Source organism: Felis catus, chromosome D3 (assembly GCF_018350175.1).
Source record: "Felis catus isolate Fca126 chromosome D3, F.catus_Fca126_mat1.0, whole genome shotgun sequence".
NCBI lineage: Eukaryota > Metazoa > Chordata > Mammalia > Carnivora > Felidae > Felis > Felis catus.
In genome coordinates, this window is record NC_058379.1 from 927,210 (window position 1) to 943,800 (window position 16,591).

The 16,591-nt window shown below is 65.6% G+C and overlaps 1 protein-coding gene across 3 annotated transcripts in view; it reads left to right on the forward strand.

Annotated features, from left to right (window-relative positions):
• The window catches only part of GALNT9 (polypeptide N-acetylgalactosaminyltransferase 9), a 102,417-nt gene that overhangs the window by 53,297 nt on the left and 32,529 nt on the right, over positions 1 to 16,591 (forward strand). For all 3 annotated transcript variants that reach the window (XM_023241249.2, XM_045041320.1, XM_023241248.2), the window contains exons 3-5: positions 10,230 to 10,396; positions 11,969 to 12,143; positions 15,973 to 16,170. In XM_023241249.2, coding sequence (XP_023097017.1) covers positions 10,230 to 10,396; positions 11,969 to 12,143; positions 15,973 to 16,170 — 540 coding nt within the window. The remainder of the gene's footprint in view (positions 1 to 10,229; positions 10,397 to 11,968; positions 12,144 to 15,972; positions 16,171 to 16,591) is intronic.

A 16,591-nucleotide genomic window follows, 5' to 3' on the forward strand; every position in this document is an offset into this window, starting at 1 on the left:
CAGGGGTCTCAGACAAGGAGACGGGGAAATCCGGGGCATCGTCACGGAAGCGTGCGGGGTGAGCCGTGGGAGAGACGCCTGGTTCCTTGCCTCCCCGGGGAGCACGGAACTGCAGGCCGGGCGGCATCCTGACCAGGCAGTCAGTTCCCGAAGGAGACACGCTTCCCTTCTGCCCGCCCGGAGCCCTCGCTCTGCGCCTGGCCCCTGGCAGGTCCGAGCCCCTGGGGGTGTCCGAGGGAGAGACTGGATGGGCTGGAGGTCACAGGCCCCGGAGACTGTGCATCTGGGCGCTGAAGCCTCGCGCAGCCTCCCGGGTATGTGCGGCGCCTCCGGCAGGAGACGGACGTGTCCCCGTGTCAGGAGGTGAAGCTCGCTGCTCCGCCGGGAGGGACGCCACACTTCATTTCTTCTCCATCCTGCGGCTGTTTCTCCAGCGGCACGAAGGGTGTCCTCCAAAACTTCCGTTAGTGTCGCTGCCGCGGCCCCGTTTCCTGTGGCCGGGTTGTGCCCGCCACGTGTTCTCACCGAGACCTCGGTGACACTCCCTGTGACCCAGTGATTTGCAGAGGCCTCGGTGACCCCGCAGCCGGCTCTCTCGCAGGGTGCGTGAAGACCTCCAGGCTGCCACGTGGTACCCATGAGGGTACCGGGTGGTGACCCCACGAGCCCTGTGACCGTCCCCCCCTGCCTGGTATGAGGAGGGGCGTGGGAGGGGTCTCTGTGTGTCCCGTGTCCTGTTTCTGACACGTGGGTGTTTGCGTGCGAGTCTGTAGCTTCCAAAGCCTTTGCCGTGAGGTCTGAGGGCGGCGTGCCTGTCCGTCCGTCTGTGAGTACACGGCGAGGTGAGCCTGTGCCCCGCAGCCGGGGACACGGGCTGCGTCTTGGCTCTGGGACCTTGTCTGTGTGAAGACAGCTGGGATGGCCGGAGGTCCTGAGGCTGCGTTGACCGTGCACGTCCGGGTCTGGGTGCGTGCGGCAGCGAGTGTGGTCTGTGTGTGCGCTCAACTCCGCCAACAGGCACCCCGAATAAATACGAGCCATTAATGTCCTTCCCAGGCCGCCCGTCTCCGTGGTGTGTACCTGGGTCTCTATGGGAGATGGTGTGTGTGTGTGTGTGTGTGTGTGTGTGTGTGCGCGCACGCACGTGAATTTGTGTGCGTGTCACGTATGTGTGCACGCGTGTGGGCACACACATACAGGTTTCTGGAAGGTCTCACGGCCAGCTGCCTGGACGGATGGATGGACTCGGTCTGGGGAAGACAGGACCTCAAGACAAGAGGCTGTCCTGTGCTGCTTTCGCGGGGGCCGCTCTGCCTCTGTGTCCCCTCAGCAGGGGTGCGGCCTCGCTCATCCGGGACTCCGTGTCCCTGCTGGCGTTCCCAGGGGGGTGGGACGGGGGTGGGAGCGGGTCACACTCAGCGGGCCGGTGCCGCGAGCAAGAAGGTGTCCACCAAGAGGCGAAGACGCTCCTCGGGTAACCCACCTCCGAGAGCCTCCGGACGTCTGTTCCCAGGAGCATCCGTCACGGCTTCCGAAGGTGCAGTCTCCCGGTGCGTGCGGCGCCTCCGGCAGGAGACGGACGTGTCCCGATGTCAGGAGGCGAAGCCCGCTGCTCCCCCGGGAGGGACGCCACACTTCATTCCCTCTCCGTCCTGCGGTTATTCCTCCAGCGGCACAAAGGGCGTCCCCATCAATCTCCATTAGTGTCGCTGCCGCGGCCCCGTTTCCTGTGAGGCCAGCGGGGACGTGCCCACCACGCGTTCTCCCCGAGACCTCAGAAGAGGCTTTCAAGAGCCTCGGCACCACCTCCACTCCTCTGTGGGTTCATAAATCCTCCTAGAAACGTCTCTGCGGTTAAGGATTTCCTGCCTCTCCAGCTCCAGGTGGGGGTGTGAAGTCGCAGCCGCAGCCCCCGCGGCACGAAGCCCAGCCCTCTGCCGCGGGGACCTGAGGCACTCGCGCTAACCCCCACCCTGTGGGCCGGGCGCCCGTGTGCTTAGCGGATTCCCCACTTAAGCTACATTCCCATTCATGGGCTCAGAGGCCGGACCTGGACGGGGCGTGTGGGGACGGGCTCTGAGGGCCTTCGGGGCTCTGCGGGGGGTCCGGCAGAGGCTGGTGCCGCCTGGGGGTTGTCGCGAGCCTGTAGGCCGGCCGCCAGCGGCCCCCAGAGTGCCGACGCGTGGCGGTCAGATTGCCTCCGTGGTAGCTCGGGGCTCTAAAAAGAGGCTTCCGGCTCTTGGTGACTCCGCGTGGAAGCACCTGGCGTTGCTTTGCGTGCAGAGAGGTGCTCGGGGACGCTGGTGAGCCGGGTGGCCACGGCGCCTGACTGTGCGTGACAGTGTTTGGGGTACACGGGCTGGATGACACTCCAGGGGGGAGTGGGGTCCCCCTAGAGAGAGTGGATGTTCTCTGTCGATGACAACAATGTCAGACGAGACAACAACTCAGCCAGAAGTGGCTGCATGATGACGAGATCCCTGACCTCACAGGACAAGTCTGCAGTCAGGGTCCACAGTGGTTTGACTGGCAGCGGCTGACAGAGTCAGGGACCCAGGCTCTCCCCAGTTCTCTGTTCTGCCGCATCCAGAAAGTCGGGCTTCTCCCCGCATGGTCACAACGTGGCTGCAGCAGCTCCGGGTATCATATCATCACAGGCCCACTTCCCCACGGGCTAGAACAAACATGTTCCTGCGTCTTGTCTCTGTTCAAGAATAGAGAAAACTTTCCTGGAAGTCCCTGCAGACCCCTCCTCAGGTGTCCTGGGCCGGCTGTCCGTCTGCCCTGTCAGCCGTGAGGGCGGGATGCTCGTCTGCTCCTCTCTACTCCTGTGTCATTTGGCTTGCCCAGCGTCTGGCTGCTCAGGATTGTGGGGACGCCCTGGTCTCAGGGCCCGGGGCTGGCCGAGGATTCAGCTGAGGGGCTGGCAGGTGGCACCCTCCCTGCCCCCACGGAGGGGAGGCCTGAGCGGGGGTTGTCTGCGTGCTGGCTGAGGGCGGGCTGGGGACGAAGCCCTGTGCCAAGAAAGCCCAGCTCCCGTGGATGGAGCCTTGTTGAAACGGGGGCAGTGAGACGCCGCCCCCCCCCCCCCCCGCCGCCAGCACCCCGTACCTTAGGGAAGCAGGTCCCCATGGTGCACGCGGCAAGCGTTCGGGCCAGCGCCGGGTCGGGACCCCTTCAGTCGCCAGAAACAGAAAACCCACCTCAAACTGGCTTAAGCGAGAACAAGAGACAGGGCGGGGGGCGTGGAGAGCAGAAGCACGTGACAGTCACCAGGGCCACCTGTGGAGGAGCACACGGCAGGGTCCCCGAGTCGTGGCTCCTCTGCGCAGTCCCGAAAAAAGCCGCGGTCCGCGGCGTCGGAAGCTTCCGCTTGGTGGAAGGAGCCGGGTGTGAGGGCAGCCTGCCTCAGGTGACATGTGGCCTGTCCCCAGGGGAAGGGAGAGCCGGGTGACGCACGACAGCCCCGGGAGCTGCAGCCCCCGGACAGAGGTCGTGGTCGCGCTCCCACACGGTAGACGCGGGTTTTACTTCTCCACCAGCTGTCGCGCCGGGCCTGTGCTGGATGACAGTGCCTTCTGTGTGCTCAGTGTTTTCCATGGGCTTTGTGTCGGGGGGGGGGGGGAGGGTCGCGCTGTGAGTAAAGGAGATGATTTTAATGCAGGTTTGTGCGGGGCCGACATGAGCGGCATGCACGGCACGCTTCTAATTCAAACAGCTCACAAGCTGTGCATGTCCACGACGGGCGAGACGCATAAGTGCAGGTGAGCGCGGTGGGGAGGCAGCGGTGGCCCCGGGGGCGTCCCCGTGCTCTGGGAGCACTAGCTGCTTCCGTCCCGCGGACGCCTGCGGGGGTCGCGACTGTCTGCGGGCCCCCTCACCACGGCCCGCTCAAGTCCCTGGATGGAGACCAGGCCCACGGTGTCCTGCCTGTGTCCTTGTGGGGCCAGCGTCCCTGCCCCATGACGGGGGCCAGCGTTGAGTACACGCAGCGCTCGAGGCCCCCCGCCCCCGCCCCGGGCTGCCCTGAGGGTGCGCGGCAGGCCGGCGTGGCTGCACCCCACCCTGGAGCCCTGGCGGGGCGGGACGGGCCTCGTGGGTGGGTGCTGGCGTCCCCCCAGCCATGTGCCCCTCCGGACTGTCCCCACGGCTGTCCCTCCCTCAGGGTGTCCTTACATCCATGTCCCCTCCCCAAGGCTGTCCCCCCAGCTGTGCCCCCCTCCAGGCTGTCACCCCAGTTGTGCCCCCCCCACAGCCCCCAAGCTGTGTCCCCCCTGGCTGTCCCCCCAGCCATGCACCCCCCCGGCTGGCCCCCAGCGGTGTCCCCCAGGGCTGTCCCCCCAGTTGTGCCCCCCCCAGCAGCCCCCAAGCTGTGTCCCCCCTGGCTGTCCCCCCAGTCATGTACCCCCGGCTGGCCCCCCAGCCATGCACCCCCCGGCTGGCCCCCAACTGTGCCCCATAGGGCTGTCCCCCCAGCCGGGGCTGTCCCCCCAGCTGGGGCCCCCCCGGCTGTACCCCCAGTCATGTCACCCCCTGCTACCCCCCAGTCACATCCCCCCGGCTGTCCCCCAGCTGTGTCCCTCCCAGCTGTCCCCCCAGTCATGTCCTCCCCAGCTGTCCCCCCAGCCGGCCCCCAATGTGCCCCCCAGGGCTGTCCCCCCAGCTGGGGCCCCCCCGGCTGTACCCCCAGTCATGTCATCCCCCGCTACCCCCCCGTCACATCCCCCGGCTGTCCCCCTAGCCATGCACCCCCCGGCTAGCCCCCAGCTGTGCCCCCCAGGGCTGTCCCCCCAGCTGGGGCCCCCCCGGCTGTACCCCCAGTCATGTCATCCCCCACTACCCCCCCGTCACATCCCCCGGCTGTCCCCCTAGCCATGCACCCCCCGGCTAGCCCCCAGCTGTGCCCCCCAGGGCTGTCCCCCCAGCTGGGGCCCCCCCGGCTGTACCCCCAGTCATGTCATCCCCCGCTACCCCCCCGTCACATCCCCCGGCTGTCCCCCTAGCCATGCACCCCCCCGGCTAGCCCCCAGCTGTGCCCCCCAGGGCTGTCCCCCCAGCCGGGGCCCCCCTGGCTGTACCCCCAGTCATGTCACCCCCCGCTACCCCCCCGTCACATCCCCCCGGCTGTCCCCCAGCTGTGTCCCCCCCTGCCTGTCCCCCCAGTCATGTCCTCCCCAGCTGTCCCCCCAGCCGGCCCCCAACTGTGCCTCCCAGGGCTGTCCCCCCAGTCATGTCATCCCCCACCACCCCCCCAATCACATCCCCCCGGCTGTCCCCCAGCTGTGTCTCCCCCTGGCTGTACCCCCAGTCATGTCACCCCCGACTTTCCCCCCAGCTATGCACCCCCCGGCTGGCCCCCAGCTGTGTCCCCCAGGGCTGTCCCCCCAGCCGGGGCCCACCCGGCTGTACCCCCAGTCGTGTCACCCCCCACTACCCCCCGAGTCATATCCCCCTGACTGTCCCCCAGCTGTGTCTCCCCCTGGCTGTCCCCCCAGTCGTGTCCCCCCAGCTGTGCCCCCTCCCCGGGCTATCCTGCAGTCACTCACAGACATACGTGGGTGTTACTGGGCTCAGGGAGGGGACAGCCCACGCACAGGAGATGATGCCGGCTTAGTTTCTGTCACACCCAGGGTTAGAAGTGTCCGTGTTCGCCAAGCTCTGTATTAATCTATCCCGTGTTTTACAATCGTCGTGACCACGATCAATGGACCGTTTTTACAAAGGCCACCTGGATGCACCAGATCCTGTAACAGATGTGACCTGTCGGTTTTCTAGTCCCCGAATGGGACTTATTCTTGCTGGAAGAACGAAGTGGAAAGAATCTCAAGAAGCAGCATCCTTCGTGGGAAGAATTCCTCCCAGACCGTGGTCTCTGAGGCAGAGAGGCAAAGGTGGAGAGATTACCCGGTGAATGCCATGACACGGCGGGTCCCCCGTGCACCTCAGGCCCCCAGAGCGGAGTCCAGAAAACAGAGCGCCCTCAGGTTATCCAGAGAACCGAGGCAGCCCAGCAGTGTGTGTCCCCAGGCTGCCCAGCCCCGAGCTGAGAGCACCAGCTTCCTCCGTCAGCCGGAAACTCGGGGGTGCGCTACCCTGGCCCCGGGCGTTGTCCCGACGCCCACGCAGGCTCCTCTTGGCCCCCCACCCCACCGCGTCCTCCCTTCCCGTGTGTTCCATGCAGATGATTTCGGTTCACAGCCCCCGGGGCACGCAGCCTGCTCTCTCTGGTCACCCGGTGTTTGAGCAGAGACCGCATCTGACCCTGGCCGTGCGCCCCTGCCCCTCCCTGCTCCTCACGGCGGTCAGGTGCCACTCGCGACGATGCCCCAGCGCACCTCGTTCCTGGGTTGCCCCGTCGGAGGTGAAGGTGGCGGACTGTGTTTGTTGGCCCCCGCCCGTTCTCACATCTATCTGCCTGACGGGACGCCTGCCCGAAGAGCCTGGGTTGTGACCACAGCATGCCGGCCTCCCGCTGGGTGGCGCATACTCAGATGCGGCAGCAGGCCCAGCTGCCTTTCTCTTTGTGGGCCCCTGTCACTGGAATCAGAGCCACCCGAAGCCCAGCACGCCCTCACCCCGAGATCCGTAACGTCAGTGCGTCGGCAAAGTCCCTATTCCCAAAGATCACATTCGCGGGCTCTTCTCTGGAGGAGGCTGGCACCTTTCAACCCACAGCCACTGGGAAGACTTCAGCGTGGAAGTCCACAGGACGAACCGTTAGCCCAGTAGGGCGCCTTCCTCCCGCCAGGAGCGCAGAGGGAAAATCCGGGGAGGGAGCCCCGGCGTGGCATCCTGGGAGTCAGCAGAGCCGCGGGCTCCTCCGTCTTCCGTGGGACCAGCTCCCGGCTCTGGACGGTGGTTTTGGCGAGGCGCCTTCCTGACTCTGGGACCCCAGAAAAGATGTGAACCGAGCGTAAGCCAAGCAGTTTCCTTGGGCCACAGCGACTGGCCCAAGCGCAGCGCGTCCCCAATCAGCCGAGGAGACCCAGGGGGCTTTCCCGCGGGTCCTGGAGAAGAGACGCCTCCCCAGCGCTGGAGACAGGACAGAGGAAGGTGTGCAGCCGAGAAGGGGCACCCGCGGGGTCCTGCCACGTCCTCTGAGCCCCTTGCCGAGCGCGCCCAAAACCACGGCACCCTGGCGAACCCCCTCGGGCCAGTTTGGTTGATTTTCTGCCCCGCGGGTTGTTCCTGCCGGATGTACCTGCCCGGCGGAGAATGGAGGGTGTATCCGGAAGGTTCTGTCGCCCGCTCTCCTGGAAGGCTTGTGCTGTCCCCAGAGTGGCTGCAGCCTTTAGGCCCCGTGTGTGTTTCAGAAACCAGCAGGGGCACGAGCCTGCGGTGGGACGGTTTCCGTCCCGTGAAGGCGGCGTGGCTCTGAGGTGAGTGGCCGCCATCCACACGCACGATGAAGAGCGGGCTGCCTGTCAGGGACGTCCACGGCATGTGGAAGGCACCTCGCAGGAACCCCACCGGCTGAGGGGCTGAGAGCCAGCGCCCCTGCACCACCACACCATAATAAACCCCCGACTCGCAGCCGCGTCAGCGTCGTGGAGGATGGAAAGGGGCCCCGTGTCTCCCAGTCCTCGAGTGGCTGGTTCCTCCCCATCAGGTCTTTCGTGGGCTGAGCTGTGTCCCCCAAAACCCACACGGGGGAGCCCTGACCCGCAGCAATGCAGGATGCGACCGTGTGTGGAGGCAGCACCCTACAGAGGTGATGAGGTGATGGGGTCCCCAGTGGGCCTGCCCCGTCCGACTGAGTCCCCAGGGAGAGCAAAGCAGGACACAGACACCCGGGGCTGGACCACTGAGGACAAGGCAGGAAGATGGCGTCTGTAGGCCCAGGGCAGGCCTGGGAGGAGCCAGCCCTGCCACACCCGGACCCCCCACCACCCCGGCTCCCGGACCCCCCTCCACCCCGGCACCCAGAACCCCCTCCACACCTGCACTCGGAACCCCCCTCCACACCTGCACCCCGACCCCCCTCCACACCTGCACCCGGACCCCCACCACCCCTGCACACGGACCCCCACCACCCCTGCGCCTGGACCCCCCTCCACCCCTGCGGCCGGAACCCCCTCCACCCCTGCGCCCGGACCCCCTACCACACCTGCACGTGGACCCCCCTCCATACCTGCGCCCGGACCCCACAACACCCCTGCACCCGGACCCCCCCACCACCCCGGCGCCCGGACCCCCCTCCACCCCTGCGCCCGGACCCCCCACCACCCCGGCGCCCGGACCCCCCTCCACCCCTGCACCCGGACCCCCCTCCGTCCCGGCGCCCGGACCCCCCACCACCCTGGCGCCCAGATCCCCCTCCACACCTGTGCCCGGACCCCACACCACCCCTGCGCCCAGACCCCCCACCACACCTGCACCTGGACCCCCCCCATCCCCGGACCTGGGCTCCCACCTTCAAATGGTTAGGAGCACATACCTGTGGTTTTGGTCCCTCAGTCGGTGGTGTTTGTTACACGGCCAAGTTGACAAGGCAGAACTGAACTTACCACGGGGTCGGTCACAGCTCCTCCCTGGCCGCCTAGTCTTCAGACCCCCCAGGGTCCCCACCAGTGGCCCCACCTCTGCCCCTTTCTCTGTGAAAGCACACTGCTTTGGGACAGCCACACGTGGCCCAGTGGCCACCTGAGAGATCCCCTGCACAGGCAGAGAAAGCAGGCCTGGCTTCCCCCACACCTAGGAGCAGCCGGGACGAACTCAATTGGGACGGAGGGGACGTTCACACGTCAGGGCCCGTGAGCAGGGCGTCCACTTGTTCACAGACTTGGGCCGAGGGACTCGTGCGTGCGGGCCCAGCTCCATGCTCTTGGGCTGTGGGCAGAGAAGGAGCCTGCTCTCGGTGGGGGGACCCCGAACTGCAGACAGGTGAGGGAGACCACGCGGGAGGACGGTGAATGGCAGGGAGCAGGTGCGGGGAGGCCGGCCTCTCGGCCCACGGCACGCCACCATTCCCCATGCCTCCTGCCACCAGCTGCCACCCTCGAGACGAATTTCCGTCCTCAACTGTCTTTTGTGCTGGACCCGTCGTGCGAGTTCATGAAAGTTGTGCGTTCCGACCTCACTCCTCCAAGGAGAAGTGGGGTGAAGGCTTCTCGTCAGATGGTGTTTTTCTGAGTGACGGATCCTCATGGCTGTGCACCTGTGGTGCGTCCACGTGGCGTCGACAGACAGCTCGGTCCCTCCAGCCGTGTGCTGGGCCTGCACCGGCCCGGGAGAGGCTGGTGGCTCCAGCCTGAGCCCCGGCTGCACTTACTGTGCAGGAGGGAAGTCGGCCCTTTGGAGCAGGGGTGTGTGTGTGCGCGCGCGGCTGTGGAGTGTGGGCGTGGGAGCATGGGTGTGTCCACCTTAATCGAGTGGCCTCTGCCATCAGGAGGGACCGGGTGTATTTACACGAAGCTTGGAGGCACACGCACTTGGCTGGCTTCTTCCCGTGTTTATTTCGTATTTACTTTGTTGTCTCTTTCCTCCCGTCAGCGTGTTTCTGACGGTTCCACTGTGCTCCCACTCGTCTTCCTCTGTCCCCTTGTGACTTTATTCCACGACGCTCATGACATCACAGCCCCTCGCCTTCTCAGGCTCTCCATAAACGGGCGTCATCCAGTTACACGGAAGAGGGAGATGTTGCTCGCCCTCCCCGGGACCCCGCCCCACCCCCGGGACCCCGCCCCATCCCCGGGGCCCCGCCCCACCTCTGGGACCCCAGGACCCCGCCCCATCTCTCGGGATCCTGTCCCATCCCCCGGGATCCCGCCCCATCCCCTGGGATCCTGCCCTACCTCCAGGACCCCACCCCATCCCCGGGACCCCACCCCACCCCCGGGACCCCAGGACCCCATCCCACTCCCGGGACCTCGCCCCACCTCCGGGACCCCACTCCACCCCAGCCTCCAAGATAAGACATTGGGGAGAACCGTGCGTGCCCCCCCTTGTGCTACTCTGTTCTTATGTGTGGCCGAGGCTGTGACCTTCAGCCCCGACAAGGCCGTCCCTGCAGACCCCTCGTCCGCAGCAACTCAGCAGCTGTTTGCACCCCTGCAGAGCATCACCCCGGTGCAGGGCTGAGGCTTGGAGCTGCACGTGCGCCTTCTGACGGTCGTCTTCCGGAGGCCGGGTGTCCCCGCTTGCGGCCTTGCCCTTGGGTGTGAGATTTAGACCCGGCCAGGTGGGCGCGCCCCGCGCTGACCGGTACCCGTGAACCGTGTCCCCCGCAGGTGCAGACAGGTGACCCACACCGCCGACCTGCCCCAGATCTCCGTGGTCTTCATCTTCGTCAACGAGGCCCTCTCCGTCATCCTGCGCTCCGTGCACAGCGTGGTCAACCGCACGCCCTCGCGGCTCCTCAAGGAGGTCATCCTGGTGGACGACAACAGTGACAGCGGTGAGTGGGGCCTGCGAGGCTCGCTGATGGCCTGCAGGAGCTCGGGCCGCGCTCCCGGGAGGCACCAGGCCAGCGTCCTGCCCACCGCCCCCTCTCCCCCGCAGGCCCCTTCACGCGACCCTCCCACCTGTGCCTGTTGTTCACGTGGCCTCCCTGCTGGGGGCCTCTCCTCTTCGGAGGACACCTGCCCTTGCGTTAGGGCCACCCCAAATCCAGGAGGGTTTCATCTCAGGATCCACAGAGACCCTCTTTCCAAATAAGGTCCCGTTCCAGGTTCTGGGTGGACTCGAACTCGGGGCTCTGTTCGTTCCCCGCAGACGTTGTCCAGAAAAGCCCAACAGGCCGAGTTCACCTGTCACTCCTTGTGCGTGCAGGGCCCTGTGCTCCAGCGAGGGTCTGTGGGGAGAAGCAGGGCTGGGGCTCACGGGCGGGGCCCCCATCCGCCTCCCACACCTGCCAGGCACCGGTCCCCGGGCGGGAGCAGAGCGAGAAGCCTGAGCCTGCCACGGGCAGCCCCCAGACTGAGGTCCCCGTGGGCGCATCATGGTGGCCTCTCCTCTGTGCTGCGGAGGGGACGCTCGGGGGATGCCTCCAGAGCCCGCCAAGGGCAGGATGGGGCGGGAAGGACCGGCTGTCCTCCCTGGGGGGTCCCGTAGGGTCAGTGATGCGGGGGACAGGTGTCTTCGGGGCCCAGGCGTGGGGGGTGTCCCCTGCCCAGCCGCCAGCAGCAGCCCCCCTTCTCTTCCCCTAGCGGCCCTAACCTGCGGCAGGTTGTTACCTTTGGGAGTTTCCTCAAGTCGATTCCTGTTTTTTGTCCGTGCCTTCATCAATTTTTTAATAATTTATCGATCTGAATCTCTCATAGCATAAAATTAACCATCCAAACAGCAAGTGTGCAGCTCAGGGGCGGGAAGCACACCCACACTGTTGTGCAGCCTTCCCCACCATCCGTCTCCAGAACGTTCCGTCTCCCACCCTGGAGCCCTGTCCCCACCGAACACTCACCCCCTCCACTCCCCCCACCCCTGGCACCCCCACCCCACCCTCTGCCTCTATGAATGTGGCGACCCTGGAGGCCTTGGAGAAGTGGGGTCACGCGGTGTTTGTCCTTTTCTGCCTGGCTTACTTCACTGAGTGTCATGTCCTTGGGGTTCATGCGTGTCGTGGCAGGGGTCAGGATTTCCCTCTGGCCGCGGCTGAATATTCCACGGTGTGGATGACCACACCGCGATCCCCCATCCGTCCATCTGTGGACTTCCTCCCTGTCACGGCTGAGTGAATCGGTCCTGTTTCCCCCCGTCCCGGTGACACACGCCTCTGTCCGGTCGGTCCCGTTTGGCCGTCTTCTGTTTATCGTCCCCCTGCTGGAGTGCCAGCCACATGGGTTGGGGTCTCGCGGCTCTGCGGTCTCCCCAGCCCCTTGAGTCACAACCCGCTACGGCAGGCCTTCTTCGACGGCAGCGAACCACGGGCCTGGGGCTCGCAGCAGCCCGGCCTGCCCCCGCCGACCCGGGGCGATCTCAGAGCCCTCCCGAGGTGTGGGTGCGACGAGGCGTCTCTGTGTCCCTGCAGCGGAGCTCAAGACCAGTCTGGACCAGTACGTCAACAGGAGATACCCGGGCCTGGTGAAGATCGTTCGCAACAGCCGGCGGGAAGGCTTGATCCGGGCCCGACTGCAGGGCTGGAAGGCGGCCACGGCCCCCGTGGTCGGCTTCTTCGACGCCCACGTGGAGTTCGGCACGGGCTGGTGAGGGCAGGGCGCAGGGGGGCGGGGCGCTGGCTGTAGGGACTCCCTTCAGGGGCCCGGGAGGATGAGCCTGGGGGCCCCCGGCATCCGGATGCGGCCCAGGGGATCTGTGGGGCGCACGGCTCGGGACGCTGGCACGTGAGGACTGTCGCGTGCCCTCACCTCGCTCCCGAAGGGACTGGGACTGGCCGGCAGGGTGGCACAGCACGAGCACGCCGGTGTGGGCTCGGATCCGGGAGCACACCCGGCTTTGGGGCACTTGCTGTGGGCACGTGCTGTCCAAGGCTAGCTGCCCAAGGCACCGGGCGCGAGTTGGGAGCAGTTTCTCATCCCCCGTGGGACCCTCTCGTCACCATGCAGGGGGTGAAATGGGCCTCTAGCCCAGACACCTGCAGGGGACTCGGCCAGGGAGGGACTTAGACGTGTGACCTCCACCCCGCACCCCGGCGGGACGGCCGGGCTCTGGCCCTGGGCCTGTGCTTGCCCCGCAGGCCTGATGCTCAGCGTGGCCTCCGGGCCAGCTGCACGAAGTGCAGGTCTGCGTGGCCTAGGGTGTTCGGGTGTGACTCAGGGGTCCCTGTGCGAGCCGGGCGTGGAGCCTGGGCCCCCTGACACCTTCTCCATCTCTGAGGCAGCCAGCGATGCCTTAAGAGTGGCGTCAGTTGTCCCGCGAATTATCCACAGCCGGGGGGACCCGCGGGTGGCCCAGACCTCGCCGACCCGAGGCAGGTGGTGCACCAGTGTCCTTACAGTGGGTGTCTTGGCCGAGCAGCGGGAAGTGCTTGAGAGTTTTCTGGAAAGTGCCGGCTGTTAACTTCTCGTCTGGCGGCTGGGCTCTGCGCAGATGAGCGAGGACCTTATGGTAGCTGGGAGAGGGGGAATGTTCTAGGTCAGGGAACAAGAGTCAGGGTCAGAAGTCCAGCTTGCCAACACGGCGTGGGCGGGGTGGGGGCAGGGGAGGCGTGCCTGTCTCCTGGTCCTCGAGCCGGGAGCCGGGAGCCGGGAGCGCGGCCGGGGTGCGGGGATTGCTGTCCGGGCTGCGGAAGCCGCTGCCGGCAACGGACTCCAGACCCTCCGGATCAGATGGGTGCTTGCCTGGGAGGCGAGGGGACGCTCTAGACAACGGAGCGTGTGTGTCGGAAGTGGCCCACGGGCAGAGGGAGGGCCGACCCCAAGTGTCAGTGTCCTGGGGCTACCGAACAGTGACCGCAACCCCCCGGGCAGCTCAAACAGCAGACACGACTCCAAATCCTGGGACACAAGGTGTCTCACCGCCAGGAGGCACCCGGGGAGGGTCCCGCCTCGTCCTCTGGCCTCTTCTGTCCTCACACCTAGCGTGTGTCTCTATTCTGTCTCACAGGCGGGCCCCTGTCATTGGATTTAGGGCCACCCTTGTCATGCAGGATGCTCTGCTCTCAAGACCCTTAGGTTAAACCGTAGCGGGTGGGTCCTTCAGTGATCGGGGAGGGGGGGAGGATGGGGGGTGCTGAGCCGCAGGGAAAAGTCAGCCCAGAGTGGCCAGCGTGCCCATTTCAATAAAAAGTAAAATTCAGGATTCTTTTTTAAGTTTATTTTATTTATTTATTTTGTGTGTGAGAGAGAGAGAGAGAGACAGAGAGAGTGCACACGCGAGCAGGCGAGGGGCAGAGAGCGAGGGAGAGAGAGAATCCCAAGAAGGCTCCGAGCTCTCAGCACAGAGCCCGACGTGGGGCTCAAACTCGTGAGCCGTGAGAACATGACCTGGGCCAAAATCAAGAGTCGGACGCTTTGCTGACTGAGCCACCCAGACGCCCCGTAAAATTCACGATTTTTATATCAAATCTCCCAATGCATATTTTTAAGCTCCGCGAAGCCAACGTAAGACATTCGCTGGGATCCCACAGGAGGGAAACGGGGGGATGTGCCGACTGAGGACGGCGGGGTGGATGAAGTCCTGAGCCTGTGCGGTTCAGCTGCACAAGCCCTGCTGTGCGTGCTCCCCGGGGCCCCAGCTGTCTGGGAGGGCCTCGCGCCCCGGGGTCTCCGAGCTTGTGCTTTCCTGCCAGCAGCAGCTGGCTCCAGCAGGGGCTCGGCGTCCCGCGGGCCGTGGAACCTTCTTCCTTCCCCTCTCCAGGAGCATCCCAGCTGCCCCAGGACCACGCGTTTGTGGCAAGGGTTGGTTCTGACCCTGCACGTGTTTCACAGAGACGTAAGTCTCTTCTGCTGGACTTAGCCTCCTGGCCCCCGCGTCTCTCTGCTCTCCCACCCTCATGAGACAGCCCTCCTCCCACCACGCGTAATCACTTTCTGCCGTTAATTACGGATTATCGTCTTCCCCCCCGGCCCAGGCCCGCTCCCCACTGCTGTGTGGGTTGTGCACTGCACAGCCGTCCTCGGTGGCCATTCCTCCCTCCACTACATCGCAGGCTCCCCCAAGGAGCCATTTGGGAGAGCCAGGAGCTGTCACATCAGACGCAACTTTAAACCAGTGTGACTTTAATTTCCACAACCCAAAACCCAGCTATCCATCTGCAAATAGTTCCCCCCGCCCGCCCTCCCCGCCACGGTCACCTCCACACAGATCCTGCCTTGTTAGCAGACGTGACATTTGCAGAGGGCTTTGCTTCTCTGAGGTACTTTGCTGACACTAATTAATTAGTCCTCCTCGCAAAGCCGAAAGGCAGATGAATACCCGGCTCTTGATCAGAAGGGTGGGAGGAAGGCCACACGGCACCTGTCACCAGGTGGGACCAGACGACTCACCCCGGGCCCTCCTGTCCCTCCCGACGGCGCCAGCCCCGGCCCCCCAGCAGCAGGCGGCCCACGACCACAGCTGGACTCCGGCCCAGAGGCTGGGCTCTGGTGGCGTCTCATCCTCGCAGGGACGGGCCACCTCCGAGGGGGAAGCCTGCTTCCGCGGGGATCCCTGCAGAGTCTGCTGCCCAGAGAGGTCGCCCGAGCGCCCCTGGTGCCCCGCTCTCTGGGTTCGCCGCATACGCTGCCCCCACTTTCTCCAGTCCAGCCACCTGCCTGCTCCCCAGGCGCACGTCCCCGGGCTCCCGTGCTGGCTGTGCCCTCGCCCATCCCCCTGGCACCCACCGGCCGCCCACCTCCTTCTGGTTGTTGCCCAGGGCAACCTACGCAGACGCCTATTTAAAACTGCAACTCCAAGTTACCTTTGCCTTGCTGTCCTTCCCACGCGATACTTGTCACCTTCTGACATACGGTAACTTCTATGTTGATGCTTGGCCCCCGACCCCGTCGGGGCTGCCACATGCTGTTGTGTAGGTTGTGCACTGCATTAAAGCACCCAGTAACCTCTCTGGTCCCCTCCAACATAAGTTCCCTGAGGCGTGGATTTATTTTTAAGCCTATGAATGTATTCCGTTGTTAGAACAGGGTACAGCCCTTACTCGGTCCTCCGGTTCATGTTTGTGAGCGAATGTATTTTCCACAAGAGCAGGGAAGGAGGGCGGGGAGTGGGGTTCTGTGGAGGGAGTGGCTGAGCTTCAAGGCTGGCCGGTGGCCGGCCCAGCCGACCTGCAGGGGCTCTGGAGCCAGGCCTGCCCTTCAGGGGTGTCGCATCCCGGGCCCAAGTGGTTTTTATGTCCTCGGTGTCAGTCCTTGGCTGTGGGCAGCCCGGAAAGGGGAGGGCAGGACCCCAGGCGGGGCACGTCCGCGGCCCCACCACCCCCAGACTTGTGGCAGGGAATCTGTGGCACCTGCACTCTGTGGGCCGGCGGTCACCTGATGTCACCCTGCCTGTGGGCGCCGGGCCCCTCGTTGGGGCACAGGGTGGGGGTCCCCGCCCCCACGCCCCTCCTCACAGGCGCGTGGCTCCCCCCCGCAGGGCCGAGCCCGCACTCACGCGGATCCAGGAGGACCGCCGGCGCATCGTCCTGCCCGCCATCGACAACATCAAGTACGACACGTTCGAGGTACAGCAGTATGCCAGCGCGGCCCACGGCTACAACTGGGGCCTCTGGTGCATGTACATCATCCCCCCCCAGGACTGGCTGGACCGCGGTGACGAGGCGGCGCCCATCAGGTGAGCCGGGGCCGGGATGCGGTGGGTGCGGGGGCTGCCGGGGGCAGGTGCTCTGGGCGGGACTCGGGGGCCTGGGGGCTGACCCCCGGCATGTGGCCTGAGTGGCGACCGGGTCAGGTGGGGACAGAAGGAAGGAGACCGAGCAGACGAGCAGAGAGGAGGAGCCCGTGGGGGAAAAGCAGTCACGGACAGGGGACGGGGCACCAGGGACCGAGAAGCCTGGAGGGAGACAGGAGGAGCCGGGCAGCGTGGCTGCGCAGAAGTCACCGGTTTCTGCAGACAGGGCTTCAGACGGAGAGCCCACAGTTGTCCTCAAATGCGTGCACGTATTCAGGTCGGCTCCCAGACGTGAAGGCAGAGAGATTTTTGCACAAGATACACAAATCCAGCACCTTTTGGCAGGGGGAAGGCTCACACTCTC